Raw genomic sequence first — 26,875 nt, 5'->3', positions numbered from 1 at the left:
CAGGTGACCACCTGGCCCGGGAAAGGAACAAAGCCCAGAGGAGGAGGGGCTGGAGGGAGTTTCAGTTTGGGGCTGGCTGGGACATGGAGTGAAGTGCAGACGTGGTTGTCTGGCTCACTACCCCCCAAAATGGACCCAGCTGAGGGGTCCCGTTCTCTGCACCTGCAAGCTCTGTTTTAGACCATGTTCCTGTCGTCTAATAAACCTTCTGTTTTACTGGCTGGCTGAGAGTCACGTCTGACTGCGAAGTTGGGGTGCAGGACCCTCTGGCTTCCCCAGGAGCCCCGCCTGAGCGGACTCGCTGGGGGGAAGCGCACGGAGGGGCAGAGGATGCTGAATGCTCCGAGGTCAGACCCAGGAAGGTGGAAGCTGTGTGAGCTGTGTGTCCTGCAGACAGGCTGCTCCCAGAAAGGCGACTGCCCCAGAGTCCTGCCTGGCTTCATGGGGAGCAGTTCCAGAGCATCGCCCAGGGACTCCGTGACAACTGGTGGCAGCGGTGGGATGTACTGCACCCCGTGGATGGCGCTTCCTGCAGTAAGTGACTGGGGAGCAGTAACACGAAGGGGGATTGCCGAGGACCAGGCCTGCTGAAGGCTCAGAAAGGAGCGGTTTCGGGGGGCGGTTAACCCCTGGGAGTGTGTGACCAGCGAGAAGGACTGTGCAGTAATGGGGTCCCCCTGGGGATTGCAGCAAGCAGTCCAAGGGGCGGAGGAGTCTGCAGCTCGACCCTGGCAAAGAGGTGGTGACCTCGAGAAGGGCTGGCACACTAGGGGTTCTCCCTGGAAACCGTGGGGAGCTGAGAACACACGGGCCTGTGAGTCCACAACAACTTGGGAGGAGTGGAGTGATGGCCTGTCACCGTCTCCTTAAGAAGGACATTGTAACCCTGTGCAGAAAGAGAGGGTTGAGCATTGGAAAGTTCACCAAAGCAGAGTTAATCGTGCAGCTGGAGGAGGATGACCGCTCTAAGGAACAGATTCCTGACCCCAACTGGGGCTATAGCAGGATCTGGGAGCAGCTGAAGCGGGAGCCAGGCACCCCCAAGACTCCTGTCCCCGACCAGACGAGGGTCTTCACGATCGGGTTCCCCATCGGGGGATTGGAGAGGGACGGGATTGGAGCTGAGTCTGAGAGAGCAAGAGGACTGTGAGAGACAGCGAGAGCCCGAGAAAGAGCTGCAGAAGCAGCAGCAGCATGAACTGGCGGTGGGGGAGCGGAGAGGCCTAGGGGACCCCTCAGGGGTGAGTGGGGATAGACCCCGGGGGGCCAGTTCCGCAGGGAACCTCGAGACAAAATTGCTGCCCCTGGTTAAGGGGGGGGGTTTGGATGCCCACCTCACTGCCTTTGAGCAGGCTGGCGATTTGAACCAAGGGGACCCTGCGGAAAAGCCCCGGTGTCTAGCTCCCTTGCTGGGTCCCAAGGCCTTAGACTCCGTCAGCCAGATGGTTGGGGATGTGGACAGGCTCCCACTCCTGACCCCAACCTATATGTCTGTGTGGAGTTTCCTGGGGCCAGGCCCCCCGGACCTCCAGTGGGAGCAGAAGGTGATGGTCAATGGGGAGACATTCTTGGGGTGGCCAAAGGGCATGGGCTGCATAAACCTTCCCACATGCGGCCTGCAAGTGCTATCGACCACCCCTGACCTAAGGGAGGGCGTGAAACTGGAAGGGCCTGGTGTAACTCCTACCAAGGAATGGGAGAGATGCTGGGGCATCCATGGGAATGTTGGTGGCTTCGAACTTCCCCAGGTCACCGGCTAAAGTGACCCCGCTCAGTTCGATCTCGAAGGGGGGAGAGATGTGACGAAGTGGGACTGTTCTTAATGTTTCCTCTGAATAGTGTGGGGGTGCCTCAGTTTCCCCCAGGCAGTTCTTAAGTATCTAGGGGGTGGAGTAAGGGTGTATGATCATTGCAGAGCCCTAGAGGGCATGTGTGTGCAGGAGTCTGGACACAGAGAATGGCCGACACCCTGTTTCCTGGCAACTGATGGCCTGGGCCCTTCCCCCCCTGCAAGGTGAGAGCTGAAGGGTTGGAGAACAAAGGAATCAGGTGACCACCTGGCCCGGGAAAGGAACAAAGCCCAGAGGAGGAGGGGCTGGAGGGAGTTTCAGTTTGGGGCTGGCTGGGACATGGAGTGAAGTGCAGACGTGGTTGTCTGGCTCACTACCCCCCAAAATGGACCCAGCTGAGGGGTCCCGTTCTCTGCACCTGCAAGCTCTGTTTTAGACCATGTTCCTGTCGTCTAATAAACCTTCTGTTTTACTGGCTGGCTGAGAGTCACGTCTGACTGCGAAGTTGGGGTGCAGGACCCTCTGGCTTCCCCAGGAGCCCCGCCTGAGCGGACTTGCTGGGGGGAAGCGCACGGAGGGGCAGAGGATGCTGAATGCTCCGAGGTCAGACCCAGGAAGGTGGAAGCTGTGTGAGCTGTGTGTCCTGCAGACAGGCTGCTCCCAGAAAGGCGACTGCCCCAGAGTCCTGCCTGGCTTCATGGGGAGCAGTTCCAGAGCATCGCCCAGGGACTCCGTGACAAATGGATATACTGAATAAGAACAATGGTCCATCTAGCCCTGTATCCTGTTGTGATGTTATTGACATGAACTGTGACCGTACAGATCATTGTTGCAATCAAGGTCATATAGTGGCACCAAATCTTGTACAAAGGAGGTCACGTAAGGTGTCCATGAAAAGGTTATGATTTGCTGGTTATGATTATGCTATCTGTATAAATGTATCATTTTTGTATTTAAACTTATAAGTACTGGCTTTATCCTGTCTGTATTTCAAAGTTATGCTATGCTTCTGGGTGACACCCCAGACAATGTGGAGTCAGCACTGCCTAGCCTGCTTGATGGCCCATTAAGGACCATCAGCTATGCAACTGACCCACTGAGAGAAGGCAGATACACCTTGTGACTCAGCAAGGCACACAGGGACATGCCTATGGACAGAACTCTAAGGTTTTTCCATGCCATGTGCTGGGTGGCTTGTGGTTGGAACAAAGGAAGCAAAAGCCACATGACAAAAGGACTACAAAAGGCAGCATCAGCATCAGCATCTCCATTTTGTCTTCAAACCTGCTTCTGACCTCTGGAGGAACCTTGCTACAAACTGAAGCTCTGAACAAAGGATTGAATGACCCATCCCAGCTGTGGATATACTCCAGAGACTTGATTTGTGCCTGCAGTTTATTCCATCACTGCTACAAGCCTGAAACCAAGAACTTTGCCATTACTGTATGTAATTGATTCCATTTAACCAATTCTAGTTCTCATCTATATTTCTTTCTTTTATGAATAAACCTTTAGATTTTAGATTCTAAAGGATTGGCAACAGCGTGATTTGTGGGTAAGATCTGACTTGTATACTGATCTGGGTCTGGGGCTTGGTCCTTTGGGATCAGGAGAATCTTTTTTCTTTTACTGGGGTATTGGTTTTCATAACCATTCACCCCCATAAGAAGTGGCTGCTGGTGGTGATACTGGGAAACTGGAGTATCTGACGGAATTGCGTGTATGACTTCTGGTTAGCCAGTGGGGTGAGACCAAAGTATTCTCTGGCTGGTTCGGTGGGCCTCAGTAATAAAGGAACCCCACCTTTTGGGCTGTGATTGCCCTGCTCTAAACAATTTGTCCTGAACTGATTCTTTCAGTTGTGTCCCACCAGCAGCAGAATCATTACACCTGTCTTCTGGCAGTGGCCAGTGCCTGATGCTTCAGAGGGAATCAGGTGAGCCTGGCTGTTTAAAGAAGCTGGTGCTCCGCGAACCAGCTGAGCAGCAGGGGACAGCAGAGCAGCAAACAGCAGGAGTTTGCCTGGAGTTCGCTTGGGGTGAGCCCACTGAGGCTTACACCCTAATGACTTTTCTGAGTAATTACTGCATCTCCTGAGGAATCTCGTAGTAGGATAGTAATATGGATGGGGATTGTTCAGCTGTTGTGACCAGCACTGGATGTGCCATGTTTGTCTTTCTTCCACAGGACAGAAGCGACTTTGTGTGTACGAAGTGCAAGCTGGTCTCCATATTGGAAGAAAAGGTTCAAGGTCTGGAGCAACAGGTATCGACTCTGCGTTGCATGAGAGAAACTGAAGATTTCCTGGACAGACGTCAGGATATGCTTCTACAGGCACAAGGTTCTGAAGATTCAGAGCAGACTGCGCAGCGGGGACAGGAGGACGGTGAAGAAATTTGGCAGCATGTGACCTCCTGAAGAAGAAGGGGAAACGTCCATGTACCAGCAATGCAGATACAGGTAAGTAACCGTTTTCATGTTCTCTCCACAGGTACCATTGCGGGGAGTGGCCCAGATGATACATCTGGGGGAAGGGAGCAGAAGGAGACTCCACCAGTTGAAAGGCATGAGATGCACTGTCCTAAGGTTGGGGGTTCCACAACCACCACTCCCAAGAGAAGGAGGTGGGTGGTGGTGGTCGGGGACTCTCTCCTCAGGGGGACTGAGTCATCTATCTGCCGCCCTGACCGGGAAAACAGAGAAGTCTGCTGCTTGCCAGGGGCTAAGATTCGTGATGTGACAGAGAGTCTGCCGAGACTCATCAAGCCCTCGGACCACTACCCCTTCCTGCTTTTCCACGTGGGAACCAATGATACTTGAGCGGATCACTGCAGACTACGTGGCTCTGGGAAGGACGATAAAGAAGTATAAGGTGCAAGTGGTGTTCTCGTCCATCCTCCCCGTGGAAGGAAAAGGCCGGGGTAGGGATCGTCGAATCGTGGAAGTCAATGAATGGCTACGCAGATGGTGTCTGAGAGAAGGCTTTGGATTCTTTGACCATGGGATGGTGTTCCAAGAAGGAGGAGTGCTAGGCAGAGACGGGCTCCACTTAACGAAGAGAGGGAAGAGCATCTTCGCAAGCAGGCTGGCTAACCTAGTGAGGAGGGCTTTAAACTAGGTTCACCGGGGGAAGGAGACCAAAGCCCTGAGGTAAGTGGGGAAGCGGGATACCAGGAGGAAGCACGAGCAGGAGCGTGTGAGAGGGGAGGGCTCCTGCCTCATACTGAAAATGAGGGGCAATCAGCGGGTTATCTCAAGTGCCTATATACAAATGCACAAGCCTGGAAAACAAGCAGGGAGAACTGGAGGTCCTGGCAAAGTCAGGGAATTATGATGTGATTGGAATAACAGAGACTTGGTGGGATAACTCACATGACTGGAGTCCTGTTATGGATGGGTATAAACTGTTCAGGAAAGACAGGGAGGCCAGAAAAGGTGGGGGAGTTGCACTGTATGTAAGGGAGCAGTATGACTGCTCAGAGCTCAAGTATGAAACTGCAGAAAAACCTGAGAGTCTCTGGATTAAGTTTAGAAGCGTGAGCAACAAGGGTAATGTGGTGGTGGGAGTCTGCTATAGACCACCAGACCAGGGGGATGAGGTGGACGAGGCTTTCTTCCGGCAACTCGCAGAAGCTACTAGATCGCATGCCCTGGTTCTCATGGGCGACTTCAATCATCCTGATATCTGCTGGGAGAGCAATACAGCGGTGCACAGACAATCCAGGAAGTTTTTGGAAACTGTAGGGGACAATTTCCTGGTGCAAGTGCTAGAGGAACCAACTAGGGGAGGAGCTCTTCTTGACTTGCTGCTCACAAACCAGGAAGAATTAGTAGGGGAAGCAAAAGTGGATGGGAATCTGGGAGGCAGTGACCATGAGATGGTCGACTTCAGGATCCTGACACAAGGAGGAAAGGAAAGCAGCAGAATACGGCCCCTGGACTTCAGAAAAGCAGACTTTGACTCCCTCAGGGAACTGATGGGCAAGATCCCATTCGAGAATAACATGAGGGGAAAGGAGTCCAGGAGAGCTGGCTGTATTTTAAAGAATCCTTATTGCGGTTACAGGGACAAACCATTCCGATGTGGAGAAAGAATAGTAAATAATGGCAGGCGACCAGCTTGGCTTAACAGTGAAATCCTTGCTGATCTTAAATACAAAAAAGAGGCTTACAAGAAGTGGAAGACTGGACAAATGACCAGGGATGAGTATATAAATATTGCTCGGGTATGTAGGAATGAAATCAGGAAGGCTAAATCACACCTGGAGTTGCAGCTAGCGAGGGATGTTATGAATAACAAGAAGGGTTTCTTCAGGTATGTTGGCAATAAGAAGAAAGCCAAGGAAAGTGTGGGCCCCTTACTGAATGAGGGAGGCAACCTACTGACAGAGGATGTGGAAAAAGCTAATGTACTCAATGCTTTTTTTGCCTCTGTCTTCACGACCAAGGTCAGCTCCCAGACTACTGCACTGGGCAGCACAGCATGGGGAGGAGGTGGCCAGCCCTCTGTGAAGGAAGAAATGGTTCGGGACTATTTAGAAAAACTGGATGTGCACAAGTCGATGGGGCCGGATGCGTTGCATCCGAGAGTGCTAAAGGAATTGGCGGCTGTGATTGCAGAGCCATTGGCCATGATCTTTGAAAACTCATGGCAATCGGGGGAAGTCCTGGAAGACTGAAAAAAGGCTAATGTAGTGCCCATTTTTAAAAAAGGGAAGAAGGAGAATCCTGGGAACTACAGGCCGCTCAGCCTCACCTCAGTCCCCAGAAAAATCATGGAGCATGTTCTCAAGGAATCAATTCTGAAGCACTTAGACGAGAGGAAAGTGATCAGGAAAAGTCAGCATGAATTCACCAAGGGAAAGTCATGCCTGACTAATCTAATTGTCTTCTATGATGAGATAACTGGTTCTGTGGATGAAGGGGAAGCAGTGGACGTGTTATTCCTCGACTTTAGCAAAGCTTTTGACACAATCTCCCACAGTATTCTTGTCAGCAAGTTAAAGAAGTATAGGCTGGATGAATGCACTACAGGTGGGTAGAAAGTTGGCTAGATTGTCGAGCTCAATGGGTAGTGATCAATGGCTCCATGTCTAGTTGGCAGCCGGTATCTAGCGGAGTGCCCCAAGGGTCAGTCCTGGGGCCGGTTTTGTTCAATATCTTCATTAATGATCTAGAGAATGGTGTGGATTGCACCCTCAGCAAGTTTGCAGATGACACTAAACTGGGAGGAGTGGTAGATATGCTGGAGGGTAGAGATAGGATACAGAGGGACCTAGACAAATTGGAGGATTGGGCCAAAAGAAATCTGATGTGGTTCAACAAGGACAAGTGCAGAGTCCTGCACTTAGGACGGAAGAATCCCATGCAGCGCTACAGACTAGGGACCGAATGGCTCGGCAGCAGTTCTGCAGAGAAGGACCTAGGGGTTACAGTGGATAAGAAGCTGGATATGAGTCAACAGTGTGCCCTTGTTGCCAAGAAGGCCAATGGCATTTTGGGATGTATAAGTAGGAGCATTGCCAGCAGATCGAGGGACATGATCGTTGCCCTCTATTCAACACTGGTGAGGCCCCATCTGAAGTACTGTGTCCAGTTTTGGGCCCCACACTACAAGAAGGATGTGGAGAAATTGGAGAGAGTCCAGTGAAGGGCAACAAAAATGATTAGGGGTCTGGAACACATGACTTATGAGGAGAGGCTGAGGGAACTGGGATTGTTTAGTCTACGGCAGAGAAGAATGAGGGGGGATTTGATAGCTGCTTTTAACTACCTGAAAGGTGGATCCAAAGAGGATGGATCTAGACTATTCTCAGTGATAGCAGATGACAGGACAAGGAGTAATGGTCTCAAGTTGCAGTGGGGGAGATTTAGGTTGGATATTAGGAAAAACTTTTTCACTAGGAGGGTGGTGAAACACTGGAATGCGTTACCTAGGGAGGTGGTGGAATCCCCTTCCTTAGAAGTTTTTAAGGTCAGGCTTGACAAAGCCCTGGCTGGGATGATTTAGTTGGGATTGGTTCTGCTCTGGGCAGGAGGTTGGACTAGATGGCCTCCAGAGGTCCCTTCCAACTCTGTTATTCTATGATTCTAATAGAACAGGATGATTTCAAGTGATACATCACCTGTTGTCCTGTCCAAGTTTTTTGCAGTTGGAGGTTCAGGGACACACAGAGCATGGGGTTGTGTTCCTGACCATCTTGGCTAACAGCCCTTGATGGAACTATCCTCCATGAACTCACCTAATTATTTTTTTTAATCCAGTTATATTTTTGGCCTTCACAATATCCCATAGCAACGAGTTCCACAGCTTGACTGTGCATTGTTCTCCTTTTGTTCATTTTAAGCCTGCTGTTTATTAATTTTATCAGGTGACACCTAGCTCCTGTGTTAGGTGAAGGGGTAAATAACATTCCCTATACACTTTATCCACACCATTCATGATTTTATAGACCTCTCTCATATCTCCCCTTAGTCATCTCATTTCTAAGATGAACAGTCTCAGTCTTTTTAATCTTTCCTCATATGGAAGCTGTCCCAGACCCCTAATCATTTTTGTTGCCCTTCTCAGCACCTTTTTCCATTCTAATACATCTTTTTTGAGATGAGGCAACCAGAACTGCACACAGTATTCAAGGTGTGACATACCATGGATTAATGTAGTGACATTATGATATTTTCTGTCTGATTACCTCTCCCTTTCCTAATGGTTCCTAACATTCTGTTCACTTTACTGATGCTGCTGCACATTGAGTGGATGTTTTCAGGGAATTATCCATGATGACTCCAAGATCTTTTCTTGCGTGGTAACAGCTAATTTAGACCCCGTCATTTTATATGTATTGTTGGGATGATTTTTTCCAATGTGTGTTACTTAACATTTATCAACATCAAATTTCACCTGCCAGTTTAGTCACCCAGTTTAGTGAAATCCAGTTCTAACTCTTTGCAGTCAGCTTTTGACTTAACTATCTTGAGTAATTTTGTATCATCTGCAAATTCTGCGACCTCACTGTTTATCCTTTTTTCCAGATAATTTATGAATCCTTGGAGGACCCCTGCTATTTTCCTCTCTCCATTGTGAAAACTGACTGTTTATCCCTACTCTTTGTTTCCTACCTTTTAACCAGTTACTGATCCATAAGAGGACCTTCCCTCTTATCCCATGTGTCATAAATATAAAGGGAAGGGTAAACCCCTTTGAAATCCCTCCTGGCCAGGGGAAAGCTCCTCTCACCTGTAAAGGGTTAAGAAGCTAAAGGTAACCTCGCTGGCACCTGACCAAAATGACCAATGAGGAGACAAGATACTTTCAAAAGCTGGGAGGAGGGAGAGAAACAAAGGGTCTGTGTGTCTGTCTATATGCTGGTTTCTGCCGGGGATAGACCAGGAATGGAGTCTTAGAACTTTTAGTAAGTAATCTAGCTAGGTATGTGTGAGATTATGATTTCTTTAAATGGCTGAGAAAAGAATTGTGCTGAATAGAATAACTATTTCTGTCTGTGTATCTTTTTTGTAACTTAAGGTTCTGCCTAGAGGGGTTCTCTATGTTTCTGAATCTAATTACCCTGTAAGATATCTACCATCCCGATTTTACAGGGGGGATTTCTTTATTTCTATTTACTTCTATTTTTATTAAAAGTCTTCTTGTAAGAAAACTGAATGCTTTTTCATTGTTCTCAGATCCAAGGGTTTGGGTCTGTGGTCACCTATGCAAATTGGTGAGGCTTTTTATCCAACATTTCCCAGGAAAGGGGGGGTGCAAGTGTTGGGAGGATTGTTCATTGTTCTTAAGATCCAAGGGTCTGGGTCTGTAGTCACCTAGGCAAATTGGTGAGGCTTTTTACCAAACCTTGTCCAGGAAGTGGGGTGCAAGGGTTTGGGAAGTATTTTGGGGGGAAAGACGAGTCCAAACAGCTCTTTCCCAGTAACCAGTATTAGTTTGGTGGTGGTAGCGGCCAATCCAAGGACAACGGGTGGAATATTTTGTACCTTGGGGAAGTTTTGACCTAAGCTGGTAAAGATAAGCTTAGGAGGTTTTTCATGCAGGTCCCCACATCTGTACCCTAGAGTTCAGAGTGGGGGAGGAACCTTGACACCATGACAGCCTACTTTACTTAAGAGGCTTTAGTGTGGGACCTGTCAAAGGCTTTCTGAAAGTCCAAGTACACTATATCCACTCCATCACCTTTGTCCAAATGCTGGTTGGCATCCTCAAAGAATTCTAACAACTTGCTGAGCCATGATTTCTTTTTCAAAAGCCATGTTGACTTTTCCTCAACATATTGTGTTCATTTATGTGGAGATGGGGTACATGGGCAGAGGGAAGGGAGGAGAGTGTCAGTGACAGAGAGTGTGAGTGTGAGAGACACACACACAGAGACGTGCGTGAGCTGGCTGCTGCGGAAATCTCAGAAAGAGTGCACTGTCTCTTTAAGAAAGGGACTCAGCCCTTCACCATTCAGACTGCAGCTCTCAGTCCTCCTGAGCCAGGCTGTCCCCTCTGCCCTGCTCTGCGGAGATGGGCTACAAGGGCGGGGGGAGGGGGAAACCCTGACATCAGCACCCTACCCCCTCCACACACACCCCATGCTGCACAGCCAGCAGGAGGGTCCCAAGAGCAGCTGCAGGATGGAGCAACGTGGGGGTCAGGGCACTTGAGCACATGCTGCCGGCTATGCGCGCTCTGCTAATCAGCTGCGTGGCAATTGAATCTCTCCTGCGCGGCTGCCCAAACGCACAGATTACAGGGAACACAGGTTGAAATCCCCATTTATTATTGGATTTTTTGCCTTTGTAGCCTCTGTACTGTCCCTGTGCATTTCACAATCACTATCACCATCCAGGTCACGTGGTTGGTAGTATATTCCTACTGCTATACTTTCATTGTTCAAGCGTGGAATTTTTATCCATACAGATTCTATGGTATGGCTTGATTCATTTAATATTTTTACTTTGACTCTATATTTTTTCCCACACATAATGCCACTCCCCAACTAGCCACTCCCCAAACCAGTCATTCCTATATATTTTGTACCCTGGTATTACCATGTTCCATTGATTATCCTTATTCCATCAAGTTTCTGCAATTCCTATTATATCAATATTCTCATTTAATGCCAGGCACTCCTCTAGCTCACCCACCTTAGTATTTAGACTTCTAGCATAGTGTTTCTCAAATGCAGCCACCAGGGGCTTTTCTTGTAGCCACAGACTCCTGCTCAATGACTGAAGGGGGGACAAAGCAGTGGGCTCTGCCCCCTCCAGAGCCACAAATGCCAGCGGAGCAGGCAGCCAGTCAGTTCCACACTTTTCCGGGGGCAGTGAGGGTCAGGCTTCAGCCCTAGGGTGGTGGCCTCTGGCCCTGGATGCCAGCCCTTGGCTCACTACCACCACACATTGCCCCTGACCCCCACCACCTCCCCAGTCCCCCATCTATCCCCTCATCATCTCTGGCCCCATTGTCTCCTAACCCACCTCCACATCCAGGGCTGAGTAAGTCTGCTGTGAAAAGTGATACTAACAAACATACAAATATTACTTTTCGCAGCAGCAGACTTACTAGCTAGCAAGTCTTAAAAAAAAATAACAACCAAAAACCAAAAGAAACAACAAAAAAACAAGAATGTGTGAAGCACCTTGTCTGTGTTTCTATTCTGTTTAGGTCCAGTAAAGAATAGAGACAACTGTACATTACTCTTATTATTGAGTCTGAAAAAAATACATAAATAAATTATAATGATTTGGACACTTATATGTGTGTATTTATTTGTTTTTCTTAAAGTTAATTAAGAATTTTAGGAAAAATTGTCAGAGCGGCCAGCAGCAAGAGTTAATGGCCCCATTCTGAGGCCACCAAAAATTTTCTTGTGAGAACCCCTGTTCTAGCACACATAAAATAAAAATACATAAAATAATAGTCTAGAAAATGGCCTACAATGAATGCAGACCATATTTACACAATAGGGGAATCTATCCTGGGATGCTGTGACTCTGAAAAAGACGATACAAATTGTTCCAGCACCCCGTCATAATGGTCCCTTCTGGCCCCAGAGACTATGAATCTAGAAGGTAGACAGGGAGACCAGAAACTCCCAGTCCATAATGCAAGAATAAGTGACATTCAATGAAGCTGAAAGGCAGCAGACTCAAAAGCGACAAAAAGAAATATTTTTTCAAGTATATTATACAATGTACAATTAGTCTGTAGAATTCATTGCCACATGATATAGATTAAAAGATATGCAGCTTTTACTACCTGAAGGGACCATTATAATCATCTAGCCTGACCTGATGTACAAGATAGGCCAGAATCTCTGGTTGAACAAGAGCATATCTCAGAAAGATAACTGATCTTGACTTGAATATTTCAAGTAATGGAAAGTCAACTACATCCCTAGACAAATTGTTCCAATGGTAAATTTCTCTCACTCTTAAAAATCTGCACATTATTTCCAGTCTGAATTTGTCTAGCTTCAACTTGCAGCCATTGGATCTTGTTATGCTTTTGGTACTGAGGCCAAGAGCTTAGCCAGACAGAAAAAGGGCGAAGACATTCATATGAATACAAAGAATATCCAGAATTATACCCATAAATATATTTTTAAACAAACAAGAGTTTTGGAAGGAATATTAAACCCTTCTGTTTCAGACCATAAGCCAACTCTGACTATTGACAGTTAGGAAGAAACTTATCCCATAGCCATCTACTAGGGTTTCTTGCACCTTCCTAAGATGCATATATTTATGAGGACTACTTTTGTATTCTTCTGATTGTGTAGCCAAAAACACCCATGGCCCTGATTCTGCATTTTTTACTTCAATGGGTATAGAATTGGGCCCAATACTTGAACCTCAGAAGGACTCAGATGAAGCCTTTAAAAATCTCTACACATTATTTGCTTTTCTGTACCTAAAAGAGCCATGACGCTAGAGTTTTTTACCCCTGGGAAGTTCCAGAGTAGGAAGTAAGTGCTATATGTTCCACTGAGAAGCTGGGAATATCTTCTTTTCAATGGAATAGAGCTCTAATTTCTAACTCCACAAGACTGCTTGATATACTTGTCTTTAAAATCAGCAAATTTGTATGTACAGAAAATCCAGCACCACTGAAGGACTGGATCTTCCTGTCCTGACCCTCAGCTGTACACAATTTTGTGAGGGGAACTCCACATCTCAAGGAGAAGGTCTGAAAGAAACATTTCACTGTCCAGTTGAGATTTTGTTTGTTTTTTAAATGGCGGTTGTTTGAAGATGTTCAGCAGTATGGAGTGTTAAAACATGTCCTGGGGAGATGGAGTGATGGGCAGAGGCCAGTTGAAGTGGGCAAAGATGAATGATACATTTATTTCTCACATGACTAGGATTTATGACATGGACATCACCTCCATACCAACCATGAAAGTGGAATAAAGATCCCATCAACCACCTTCTCCTTTGCTCAGGGCTAACTTTACTTTAAAAGAAGAGCAACTAAACTCAAAATACTGGTACTAACACGCACACCCTCCCTCTGCCTCCACAGCACCAAGCCTTCTCCAGTTCCCACCGGCTGGGACAGAAGAGGCCATACCCTTCCTGCCTGCTATGTAAAGACCCACACTAGAACTTCCCTGACCCTGTGTCTCTCATGCCCACTGTCCCTGTGTAGGAGGCAGAAAACCTTCTATATGGCTTCCTGTTGGCCCATAGGCTCCCCTACTCACAGAACTGCAACTACAGCTCCCACTTTTAAAGGGTGTGACAGGGTCGGGCCAGATGGCTATAGGAGAGAAATAGAAGGCAGATATATTAGCCCCAGGTTAAGTAGGTCCCTTTTCCTTGGGTAAGGTAACAAGGAAGGTTCCAGAACAATCAGGAACCTTCTGGAGACAATTAAGACTGACAGGCTGATTAGAACACCTGCAGCCAATCAAGAAGCTGCTAGAATCAATTAAGGCAGGCTAATCAGGGCACCTGGGTTTTAAAAAGGAGCTCACTTCAGTTTGTGGTGTGCGTGTGAGGAGCTGGGAGCAAGAGGCACTAGGAGCTGAGAGTGAGAACGCGGACTGTTGGAGGACTGAGGTGTACAAGCATTATCAGACACCAGGAGGAAGGTCCTGTGCTGAGGATAAAGAAGGTGTTGGGAGGAGGCCATGGGGAAGTAGCCCAGGGAGTTGTAGCTGTCGCACAGCTGTTCCAGGAGGCACTCTAGACAGCTGCATTCCACAGGGCCCTGGGGTGGAACCCAGAGTAGAGGGCAGGCCCGGGTTCCAGCCAAATCCTCCCAACTCCTGGTCAGACACAGGAGGAGTCAACCTGGACTGTGGGTTCAGAAAAACGGCCAAGCTGAGGGCTGCCGTGAAGCTCCAAGGTGAGCAAATCTGCCAATAAGCGCAAGACCCACCAAGGTAGAGCAGGAACTTTGTCACAAGGGCTATTAACAGGGCTGCATTTACAGGTTACACACCCCTAGGCACAGCACCTTCAATGCCCTCCCGCCTACAGTTGACCTCCCTGTTGCACGCAGTTTTAGAGAGGTAAGGCGCCCCTAGACACATGCCTACTGTGCCTAATGGGAAATCCAGCCCTGGTTATTATAGGCATGGTAGAAGGCACACATGCACCCGGAGGCCTAAGGCCCTGTGACAGCTATACTGGTTGTTTACAAAATAACTAAAACAGAAGTGGCCTTCCATGAATGTTGACCTGCAAGATGAGGCACTGTTGACACCATGGTGATGGACATGGTATAGTAATGCACTAATGCAGAGAGAGCAAGAGACAGAAAAAGAGATGACAGGAAACAGGATCAGGGCTGGAGAAGGCAACAGCTGATTGGGGTTTCTGCCAACAGTAGAGTAAGCTGGCAGGTGGCTAAATGCTTGCATTCCCCCATCCCCAACCCAAGGCTTTGCCCCTGCCATTTGAGCTACCCCCACAGCTGCCATTTTTTCAGCACTACAGCTGCTCACAAAGACCAAAGCATTTTTTTTAATGGAGTAAGTGTTTGTTTTCCAGTCTCCACTCATTCAAAAATGTTTGAACCATTTCCCCTAAAACTTCTAAATAATTCATCTTCAGGCAGACAAGGTCTGGAAAATGGCAGCTTCTATGCTGAATATTTCAGGGTTACAAGTGACTCAGAGCAGCATTTAGGATGGATATGCTGGGACACCCTTCACTATAGCAGTCACCAGTGCTCCAGGAATAGTATGTATAAATAAATAAATAAGAATACTCTAAACCAGGCAAAAATGGCTGGCCTCAGTTTTGTTTTGACAGATTTTGAATTTCATGACTGTTGCATTTGAGCAATCATTCATGAGTTTGGAGGTAGATTAGAAACCTACCTACCTACCTGATTATTCTTTTGAAATGAAATCTAACTGCAACTACATGAGCAAACAGGAATTAACAGAATGTTTGCTGAAACCGCAGAGTTCTAGTTTTTATGTACTTTCCCATTTCAGATCCTATAAAGTTCTGCTAGAAAGCTTTCAGTATTTCTCAGTTTCATGGTTGAGGAATTTGCCACAAAATCCACCCTTTATAGCATATTTTTCAAAGAGTATCTATACTTTCATTTTTTTTAAATGGGGTCATGTCCTGGTGTAAAATGGCATAGCTTCGTTGATGTCAATGAAGCTATGCTAATTTACACTAACTGACATCTAGCCCACTATTTGCAAAGAATCTTAAAACCTTACTGCCCATAAACTTGTAAACCAATAAAATGTTGCCTTGCTAAATCTGCAAAGAGCCTGAAACAACAGCACTGAGAACTGTTAAACTGTCATCACTGGGCTTCACATTAACTGTCAATATTGCTAAATGTTTCATGGATGATGTGAGGAAGGGTGGGCCAGGAGAACTAGGCTCAATTCTTGGCTTTGCCACAGATTTCTTGTGTGACTCTGTGCAAGGGTATGTCTAGGCTACAGTGGCACAGATGCGTCTTACATTGTTGGAAGGGGGTTTTCCATTCACATAGGTAATTCACCTCTCCAAGAGGAAGTAGCTAGTTCACAGAATTCTTCTGTTGACCTAAATGCATCTACAGTGGGGATCAGACTGACCTAACTATGTTGCACTGTGGATGGATTTTTTCACAGCCCTGAGCAACGTAGCTAGGTTGACCTAAGATTTATGGGTAGATCAGGCCTTAGTCATTTAATCTGTCTCATTTCCCATTTTTAAAATAGGAATAATAGTACTTCTTTTTACCCACCTTTTGTCTCCCTCAGGTATTTAAATTGTATAAAAAAATTTATAATGTGTCTACACAGTGCCTAGCATTGATCTCAGTTCGGCCTCTGGACATATTATAATGAGATAATAATAAGATTTTACATCATGACAGACCTACAGATGCAAGAATCTTCATACTAAGAGATTTGGAATCTGAACGAGGTATGGGCAAACAGCATCTGCACTGGCCAAAAGAAGTACCCTATGGAGCTGGAAATCAGCAAGCAAATTAAGCACTGCAGAATTATATAATGAACACAGTGACCTGGCAAATGCAGGAAAAAATAACGCATAATACAAGAGTGGTGCCTGAGGATTTGGAGAACCATCTTGTCTTTGCATCTGATCCTGCAAACAATTTTCCACATGCTTAACTTTGCTCACATGAGTAGTCCAATGTGGGACTAAGTATGTGTTTAAGTTTTTGCAGGATCAGGGCCTACAAGATTATTTATTTTCTGACTAACATTTCTCATTATTTTATTTCCTTTTTAATCCAATCTTAAACTGAACTCTTAACAGTATATTTAATGTGCTAAATAGACCTCTACTGTCTTATCTCCTTTTCCTCTTCTTTTTTCTTAAAAACCTCAAAGAATAATATTTGTAAATGAAAGAGAGGATTATTTCCTATAGTAAAGACTCATAAATTAGAGATGGGTGAGAACTACTGAACTGAGTCATTCAAATTTGTCCTCCTCCAAGGAAGGGTGTTTCCCCGCCATGTATTCTTAAGCACCTCGGTCAGCCTATCAATGGAGCTTCCACTAGTTCTTGAGTGAGATGGCTCCACAGCCCAATACATCACACTTAGGATGTTTTTCCTGATTCAACCAATAGTACCATTTCCCATGTCATACCTTCATTGGTCTCTTCAGGGCTTCCTGAATGTCCACCCGCTTCCTCATAATGGTCTGGTCCAGTTTGCGTTCAAAGGCTAACAGGTCCATGTAGGCCTGGGACTCAGGAACCAACTCCCGGATCTGAGGAGGAAGCAGGGAATATCCAAACACTGGAGGCAAGGAATTCATCATATTCCAGGAACAGTAATACTTATATCTGTCCAGACCTTAGAGAGAGGGTTTGCTTAGCAGAAGTGATTGTCTCTAGGCAATACAAAGCATTTTAGATTTGTCTTTGTTTAAACTACGGTCTCTCTACACTAGAGGAAAGGCACTTTTAAAAACAACTGTGTTACCTTACACTTTTTAAAACCCTAGTATACACCGGGCAAGTTGTAGGTTAAGGTGTTAGCCTGCTGAGATGAACCCCAGGCTCCTCCAGAGTCTTTAATATGACCAGCTAACAAGTGTTAACATGCAACTTGTCCTGCTTATACTATGGCTAGCTATACTGGCTAACACACTTTTTAAAAACATATCTTTTCCTAGTCTAGAAAAGCTCTAAGAGGAGCTGGCAAGGAGTAGGGCATGAAGAGAGGGAGACAAGAAAGAGGGACACAGAAAAAGAGAAAGAGAAAAGAGAGATTTGAACAAGTGAGCTGGATGCTTGGCAGGGTCCTCCCCTTAGGCTGCAGAGCCGACAACTGGAGCTGGTTCCACATATCCTTCAGCAGAACCTTTGTAGCAGTTCCTCACTCCCTGCATGCATATGGTCCCCATTCCATGCTACTGCACAGGGGACTCCAGGGAGCTGATGGGGTATGCAACACCCCACACCCAACGTCCCCACTTGATAAGAAGAACCTGGTTCCATAGGCATATGATTTTCCTCCTGGGATGTGTTCTACACTGGGAAAATGCAGCACCAGAAAACGTGTAAGCTAACATGCTGTTAAACATGACTTAGCACCTAGTGCAGACAAGGATGAGTCGGGTTTTAAAATTTGTTCACTGGACCCTATGATTAACCATGACCAGCAAATTTGTTTTTAAACTTGACTAGCCCTTCCTATACTAGATGTTAAGTTGTGTTTAACATCACATTAGTCAGCACATTTTCTAATGTGATGTATTTTCCCCGTGTAGAAATACTCTTAGAGCGTGGACACAGACTATCTACTCCTGGCAATACCTGATCTGTGGATAATTGTGAGGCAGGTAGCATTTTAAGACTTGGAGATGTTTCTGATTAACTGTGCCTGACCAGTTGGGTTAAACAAAACACTTGAATAAGTGAGTCCAGACATGGAGTAAATTAGGAACAATTATTCAGGAACAACTCCATGTGCGGACAAGCCCAAAGAAGAAATGGGTTACAAACAATTCCTAGGTTTCAGAGTAGCAGCCGTGTTAGTCTGTATTCGCAAAAAGAAAAAGAGTACTTGTGGCACCTTAGAGACTAACCAATTTATTTGAGCATAAGCTTTCGTGAACTACAGTTGCATCCAATGAAGTGAGCTGTAGCTCACGAAAGCTTATGCTCAAATAAATGTGTTAGTCTCTAAGGTGCCACAAGTAAACAATTCCTAGTTTAGTCTCTCTTGAGTCTTCTTGTCCATTTCTAATACTCGCCCCAGTTCTCAACTAAGCAGCAAAAATATTTAACAGCTAAAATATTTCTGTACTACAGCAGTAAAGGTAACTTGGCCAATATTTGCCACCTGTTACTGTTTATAATCTGGGTTATACAGTTTGGATTTAGTATATCACACAAATACATGGGAAATGGATAGCATGGGCCTAGAAGGCATTACTACCAGGCCAAAGATTATACATTACTACACTTTCTGACAGGTGTTTCAGCATACAGCATATCTGGTACAAACAGGTTCATTTCACAGGAAGTAACTCCTGTCAGGCCTCCAATCAGTTGCTGTTACAGAAATACCATAACAAAGACTGGACTGTGCCACTAACCCTGCCCAAATCTTTATTTCTGCCATTCCTCTAGTTCCAGGCCAGCTCATCATTCCAGGTCTTGCAATGTAGGAGAACACTCATTAATTCAACCATTCAAGTCATATGTTGCACAAATCCTGGCATCCCCTCATCCATCCTGTGCCATTGTTTGGTTGGGGCTGAGCCCTGAGTCCCCCTAATTCATTCCCTTGCACTGTATATGATGTGTGGCAGAGCCTCATGACTTGCTAATAAGGCCTGGAGCCAGAGAAGTACCTTTTCTTTGTCCCATTAAGCTCCATTCATGTTTAGCTGTGATACAGACTACTTAAAATTGTCATTTCTCTTATCTGACATTCTTCAGGAAAATGTTAGCAACATGTAAATAATAACTGAACATGAACAGTCTGATGAACCACACCCACTCCACCACAGCAGCAGCACACACTGCACTGGGAACACCCAGGAGCCTCATCAATGGTTTAGATAATGACATGAAAAGTACACTAATAAAGTCGGTGGATGATACCGAGCTGGGAGGGGTTGCAAGTGCTTTAGAGAATACAAAATGATCTATGAGGGAAGATTGAAAAAAACAGGGTTTGTTTAGTCTGGAAAAGAGAAGAATGACAGGGGACATGATAACAGTTTTCAAGCACATAAAAGGTTGTTACAAGGAAGAAGAAAAATACTATTCTCCTTAATCTCTGAGGCATAGGCCACGCCAGGGGGATTGAGGGTCCGGAGAAGGCAGCAGGGACCAGGAGCAAAGGGAAGGAGTGGGGCTTTGGGCAGCTGTGGTCAAGAGGGTGTTGCTGGAAGGTGCCTTGGCAGCCACCGGGAAGTTGACTGTGACTGTGGTGGCGAGGGGGGAAGCTGCCATTGTGCCTCCCCCATCGGCAGTTACCAGTTGCCTACGCGCTGAGGATAGGACAAGATGCAATAGACTTAAATTGCAGCAAAGGTGGTTTAGGTTGGACATTAGGAAAAACTTCCTGTCAAGGTGGTTAAATACTGGAATAAATTGCCTAGGGAGATTGTGGAATCGCCATCATTGGAGATTTTTAAGAGCAGGTTAGACAAACACCTGTCATGGATGGTCTAGATAATACTTAGTCTTCCCATGAGTGCAGGGGACTGGACTAGATAATCTATCGAGGTCCCTTCCACTCCTACGATTCTATGATACAGGTGCCTAACTTCATAAGCCCATATCATGTGGGCTTAAATCAAGACTGGATGTTTTTCCAAAATATATGTTCTAGTTCAAAGAGGAATTATTTTATGGAAATTCTATGGCCTGTGTTATGCAGGAGGACAGATTAGAGGATCACAGTGGTTCCTTCTGGGTTTAGAATCTATCATTTTAGAATTGGAACTGACCCTCTCTTTCAGCCCCTCAACATTATATCCAATATCAGAGAAGGGCTAGGGTCTGGGACATCCTGAGTTAATCCTCCACCTCTGTGTCTGATAGTGGGAGCAATGCCTGGTACCTCTTGCATTGTGTCTACCATGAGGATTGAACCCTAGGGCCCCAATCCATCTACCTATCTGATGAAGCTGTAGTGCAACATGGCCAAAAAGAAAAAAAATGCCAACGTCATTGTGGGCTACAGAAACCTCATGTCCCTGGCCAGGACTGTCCCTCTCTATATGTCCCTAATGCAACTTAACCTGGAATACTGGTTTTATTCTGAGTACATTATTGCCAAAGAGATATTGAAAGAGTGGATGGAGTTTAGTGAAGAACAGGAAAAAATATTTTAGGTGCCTGGAGTGGCAGAGTTATCGGGAGAGAGTCAAGGAGCTAACGCTGTATATTTTGGCTATGATTACTTAAGTTGGAGAGGGAGGCCTGATGACAGTTATGATTGTAAGATTTATTAAAAAAACAAGGGTGTTGGAAGGGACCTAAAACCTCCTGCTTCAGGGCATAAGCCAACCTCTAACTAGAGAGGGTTAGGAGAAAACTGTCTTTGGAAGCAGGTTATCCAACAGCTGCCTACCGCAGGTTTTCTTATACCTTCATCTGAAGTAGTTGGTACTGAGTCTATCAGAGTCCAAATACTGGACTAGAATGGACCATTTTCTGAACCAGTACACCACTTTCTCTGCTAAGATGAGAGTAATATTGAATAGAATAACTGCATGAACAGAATTCCAAGTAGCAGCAGCCTTGTAATTTAGGTAGTTAACTATAACTCAAGATAGGTAAGTCCAAAGCAGACTGTGAAGAGTTACAGAGGGATCTCTCAAAACTGGGTGATTGGGCAACAAAATGAAAGATGAAATTCAATGTTGATAAATGCAAAGTAATGCACATTGGAAAACATAATCCCAACTACCCATACAAAATGATGGGATCTAAATTAGCTTTTACCACTCAAGAAAGAGATCTTGGAGTCAGTGTATATAGTTCTCTGAAAACATCCACTCAATGTGCATCAGCAATCAAAAAAGCTAACAGAATGTTGGACATCATTAAGAAAGGGATAGATAAGAAGACAGAAAATATCATATTGCCTCTATATAAATCCATGGTACACCCACAACTTGAATACTGGTGAAGATGTGGTCGCCCCATCTCAAAAAGATATATTGGAATTGGAAAAGATCCAGAAAATGGCAACAAAAATGATTAGGGGTATGGATCAGCTTCCATATGAGCAGAGATTAATAAGATTGGGACTCTTCAGCTTGGAAAAGGAATGACTAAGGGGGGATATGATAGAGGTTTATAAAATCATGACTGGTATGGAGAAAGTAAATAAGGAAGTGTTATTTACTCCTTCTCATAACACAAAAACTAGGGGTCACCAGATGAAATTAATAGGCAGCAGATTTAACACAAAAGGAAATATTTCTTCACACTATGCACAGTCAACCTGTGGAACTCTTTGCTAGAGGATGTTGTGAAGACCAAGATTATAACAGAGTTCAAAAAAGAACTAGCTAAATGGAGGAAAGGTCCATCAATGGCTATTAGCCAGGATGAGAACGGATGGTGTCCTTAGCCTCTGTTTGCCAGAAGCTGGGAATGGGTGACAGGGGATGACGGATCACTTGATGATTACCTCTTCTGTTCATTCTCTCTGAAGCACCTGGCATTGGCCACTGTCAGAAGACAGGATACTGGGCTAGATGGACCTTTGGTCTTACCCAGTATGGCCGTTCTTATGTTCTTAAATAGCTCTGTGAGAGAACTGTCTCTCAGACATTCTGCAGAAGCCCCGTTAGACCTCCTTTACCTATTTAAACTATTTCTGTCATGTCTGTTACCTTAGTATACATGTTATAATGTGTTCTTCGACATTCAGGTACTGAAACACCCACTAGATTATAACAAGTCTGAATGCAAAATCTAATCCATTTTGACAATCTGAGCAGCAGATGTTTCTTTCCTCGGTTTATTATATAAACTACAAAAAAATTGGGAGGGCTTATAAATTTTGTTCTACCTAGATAGTCACTGAGAACTCCTCTAACATCTAGTTAATGTTACATCTATAATATTTTGCTTCTCCTGGTAAAATATGGGGTTTTGGAAAAAAAAGAATAGGGAAGTTCACAGATTTTAATCAAAGTCTTGAGCAGGAATTTAGGAGGTGGATGCAATACCATGTTCACCCCATAAAGGGGTGTCCGTCATCAGGATTCGTAATTCACTGTCTCTGCCATACGCTTCACAAGGAGGTGGACCAGGAAGTATGCACAAGAATCTTAATAAAGTCATTCCAGAAGTTTTGTGGCACACAATTTGAGCTCAAAAGGTGATGGAAGCTTACAAACAGATGAAATTACATGCAAGTTTCCTTTAAAACCTTTACATCACTGGGTATGCAAGAACTGAAGATCTGGGAATAGAAGCATGATGAGCTGGTATAACACAGCTGCCAGATTAACTTTAGTAATACAATCCCACCAAATCTCTTCTTAAAACTCCCCTTTGCCATGATAACTACAAAACAGCTTGACAACTGTTAGGCAGCTGATCTGCTGAGACCACGTCCTAGCAAGCTGATCAATAATGCCTCATTCTAGCCTTGTGCTCCTCATCTGTCTGTATCCACCTGCTGTCACTTGTTTTAAGAGTGTAAGCTCTCTGGAACAGGGACCAGCTCTCTGTTCTGTGCTTGTTCAGGGTAGTGGTCCAGGACTGGGACCACACTTTCACTTTCAATGGGGAGGGAATTTTGCACCCATATTCTGGGATTATCCACCACTAGAAAGCTTTGAATCGGAATGGTAAATTACCAAATGGAAGTTGGTGTTTGAGGCACAGGCCTCAAATTTGTAGAGGTTTTACTCAAGGCCTAGCAAATGGAGTGACCTGGGTACACAATCCCATGAACTCTAGAAATTTGAAATAATAGCTCATTACTTCAACTGGAATGCGTTACCTAGGGAGGTGGTAGAATCTCCTTCCTTAGAGGTTTTTAAGGTCAGGCTTGACAAAGCCCTGGCTGGGATGATTTAACTGGGAAATGGTCCTGCTTCGAGCAGGGGGTTGGACTAGATGACCTTCAGGGGTCCCTTCCAACCCTGATATTCTATGATTCTATAATTCTATGATTCATGGTTTGATGAGACAAAGATCTAACCAGATTGATTGTTTTGAATTTCTTGAAATCTGTCTGGATTTGCAGATTGAGCCAAGAACAGCCTTTAGGAAAGAGAGAGTCTCAGTGGTATAAAAATAAACTTGTTCCAGCAAATCATAGGACTCAACAACTGGAGTAGAGAGCAGATTTACTGAACAGCTAGTCACACATTCTGAGCAGTGAACCCTTATAATGATTAAACATATATTCCTGGCTGCTACTGCTAGGTACTTTGGGGAGACTCATGAACGTAAGAATAGCCATACTGGGTCAGACCAGGGGCCCATCTAGCCCAGTATCCTGTCTTCCAACAGTGGCCAGTGCCAGATGTTTCAGAGGGAATGAACAGAACAGGTCAATTTTGAGTGATCCATCCTATCTATCATCCACGGCCAGCTTCTGGCAATTGGAGGTTTAAGGATACCTGAAGCATGGGGCTGAGTCTCTGACTACCTTGGCTGAAAGCCATTGATAGACTATTTTCCATGAACTGACCTAATTCTTTTTTGAGCCAAGTTATACTGGTGGCCTTCACAGCATCCCCTGACAGTGAGTTCCACACACTGCCTCTGTGTTTTCTGAAGAAGTACTTCCTTATGTTTGTTTTAAACCTGCTGCCTATTAATTTCAGTGGGTGACCCCTTGTTCTTGTGTTATGTTAAGGGGTAAATAACACTTCTTTATTCACTTTCTCGACACTAGTTATGATTTTTTAGACCTCTATCATCTCTTTTCCAAGATGAACAGTCCCAGCCTTTGTAATCTCTCTTCGTATGGAATCTCTTCCATACCCCTAATAATTTTTGTTGCACTTCTCTATACTTTTTTGATTTCTAATATATGTTTTTTGAGATGGGGTGACCATAACTGCACGCAGTGTTCAAGGTGTGGGCATACCAGGGATTTATATAGTGGAATTATGATATTTTCTGTCTTATTATCTAACCCTTTTCTAATGGTTCCTAACATTTGTTAGTTTTTTTTGACTGCTGCTGCATACTGATTGGATGTTTTCAGAGAATTATCCACAATGACTCCAAGATCACTTTCTTGAGTGCTAACAGCTAATTTAAAGCCTTTCATTTTGTATGTATAGCTGGGGTTATGTTTTTCAATATGCATTACTTGGCACTTAGCAGCACTGAATTTCATCTGCCATTTTGGTCCCCAGTTTTGTGAGATCCTTTTGTAACTCTTTGCAGTCTGTTTTGGACTTAACTACCTTGAGTAATTTTCTATCGTCTGCAAATTTTGCCACTCCATTGTTTATTCCTTGATCACCCTTGTCCACATGTTTGTTTACCCCTTCAAAGAATTCTAACAGATTGGTGAGGCATGATTTCCCTTTACAAAAGTTGTGTTGAGTCTTCCCCAATAAATTGTGTTCGTATATGGGTCTGATAATTCTGTTCTTTACTATAGCTTCAACTAATTTGCCTGTTACTAAAGTTAGGCTTATTAGCATTTAATTGCCAGGATTGTCTCTGGAGCCTTTTTCTAAAAAGCAGCATCACTTTAGCTATTTACCAGTTGTCTGGTACAGATTCTGATTTAAGCGATAGGTTACATATTATAATCAGAAGTTCTGCTGTTTTAGATTTGGGTTCCTTCAGAACTCCCGGGTGAATACCATCTTGTACTTGTGACATGTTACTGTTTAATTTATCAATTTGTTCCAAAACTTCCTCTGCTGACACCTCAATCTGGGACAGTTCCTCAGATTTGTCACCTAAAAAGAGTGGCTTGGGTGTGGGAATCTCTATCACATCCTCTGCAGTGAAGATCGATGCAAAGAATTCATTTAGTTTCTCTGTAACAGCATTGTCTTCCTTGAGAGCTCCTTCAAAACCTTGATCATCCAGTGGCCCCACCGATTGTTTGGCAGGTTTCCTGATTCTGAGGTACTTTAAAAAAAATTTGCTGTTAGTTTTTGTGCCTTCTGCTTGTTGCGCTTCAAATTCTTTTTTGGCCTGCCTAATTATACGTTTACACTTGACCTGCCAGAACTTATGCTCCTTTCTATTTTTCTCAGTAGTATCTGACTTCCACTTTTTAAAGGATGCCTTTTTGCCTCCAACTGCTTGTACTCTCTTGTTGAACAAATGTGGCATTTTTTGTCCTTCCCCTCCACTGCCCCCCTCCCCCCCCAGTTAAGGGTATACATTTAGTTTGAGCCTCTGTTATGGCGTTTTTAAATAGTTTCCATGCAGCTGGCAGACATTTCACTCTTGTGACTGTTCCTTTTAATTTAGTGAGAACAGGCATTTGCATGGTAATTTTGTAGCCAGCGTTGCAAGGTATTTACGTGCCAGATATGCTAAATATTCATATGTCCCTTCATCCTTCGGCCACCATTCCAGAGGACATGCTTCCATGCTGATGATGCTCGTTAAAAAAATGATGCGTTAATTAAATTTGTGATTAAACTCCTTCGGGGAGAACTGTATGTCACCTGTTCTGTTTACCCACATTTTGCCATATATTTCATGTTATAATAGTCTTGGATGATAACCCAGCACGTTTGTTTTAAGAACACTTTCACAGCAGATTTGACAAAACGCAAAGAAGGTACCAATCTGAGATTTCTAAGGATAGATACAGCACTCGACCCAAGGTTTAAGAATCTGAAATGCTTTCCAAAATCTGAGAGGGACGAGGTGTGGCGAATGCATTCAGATGTCTTAAAAGAGCAACACTCCGATGTGGAAACTACAGAACCCGAATCACCAAAAAAGAAAATCAACCTTCAGTTGGTGGCATCTGACACTGATGATGAAAATGAACATGTGTCAGTCCACTCCGCTTTGGAACGTTATTGAGCAGAACCCGTCAGTAGAATGGATGCATGTCTTCAGGAATGGTGGTTGAAGCATGAATGGACATATGAATTTTTAGCGCATCTGGCATGTAATTATCTTGCGATGCCGGCTACAACAGTGCCATGCAAATGCCTGTTCTCACTTTCAGGTGACATTGTAAACAAGACGTGGCAGCATTATCTCCTGCAAATTGTAACCAAACTTGTTTGTCTGAGCTGAAGTACGACTGAGGGGACTTGTAGGCTCTAAAGTTTTACATTGTTTTATTTTTGATTGCAGTTATTTTTTGTACATAATTCTACATTTGTAAGTTCAAATTTCATCATAGAGAGATTGCACTACAGTACTTGTATTAAGTGAATTGAAATATACTATTTCTTTTGTTTTTTACAGTGCAAATATTTGTAATAAAAATAATATAAAGTGAGCACTGTACACTTTGTATTCTGTGCTGTAATAGAAATCAATATATTTGAAAATGTAGAAAAACATCCAAAACTATTTAATAAATTTCAATTGCTATTCTATTGTTTAACAGGGCAATTAATCATGATTAATTTTTTAATCACAGTAAATTTTTTTGAGTTAATCGCGTGAGTTAACTGCGATTAATCGACGGCCCTAATTTAATT

The 26,875-nt window shown here is 44.6% G+C and overlaps 1 protein-coding gene across 12 annotated transcripts in view; it reads right to left on the bottom strand.

Moving 5' to 3' along the window:
• The window catches only part of SMARCD3 (SWI/SNF related BAF chromatin remodeling complex subunit D3), a 268,276-nt gene that overhangs the window by 103,842 nt on the left and 137,559 nt on the right, over positions 1-26,875 (bottom strand). For 11 of the 12 annotated variants that reach the window (XM_048842073.2, XM_048842074.2, XM_075126139.1 and 8 more), the window contains one exon: positions 16,880-17,002. The exons of the other annotated variant lie outside the window; for it this stretch is intronic. In XM_048842073.2, the coding sequence (XP_048698030.1) occupies positions 16,880-17,002 (123 nt within the window). The remainder of the gene's footprint in view (positions 1-16,879; positions 17,003-26,875) is intronic. 12 annotated transcript variants of the gene reach the window in all.

This window comes from Caretta caretta, chromosome 2, assembly GCF_965140235.1.
Source record: "Caretta caretta isolate rCarCar2 chromosome 2, rCarCar1.hap1, whole genome shotgun sequence".
Taxonomy (NCBI): Eukaryota; Metazoa; Chordata; order Testudines; family Cheloniidae; genus Caretta; species Caretta caretta.
The sequence above is the reverse complement of the archived record's forward strand: the minus strand, read 5'-3'. Positions and strand labels throughout refer to the sequence as shown.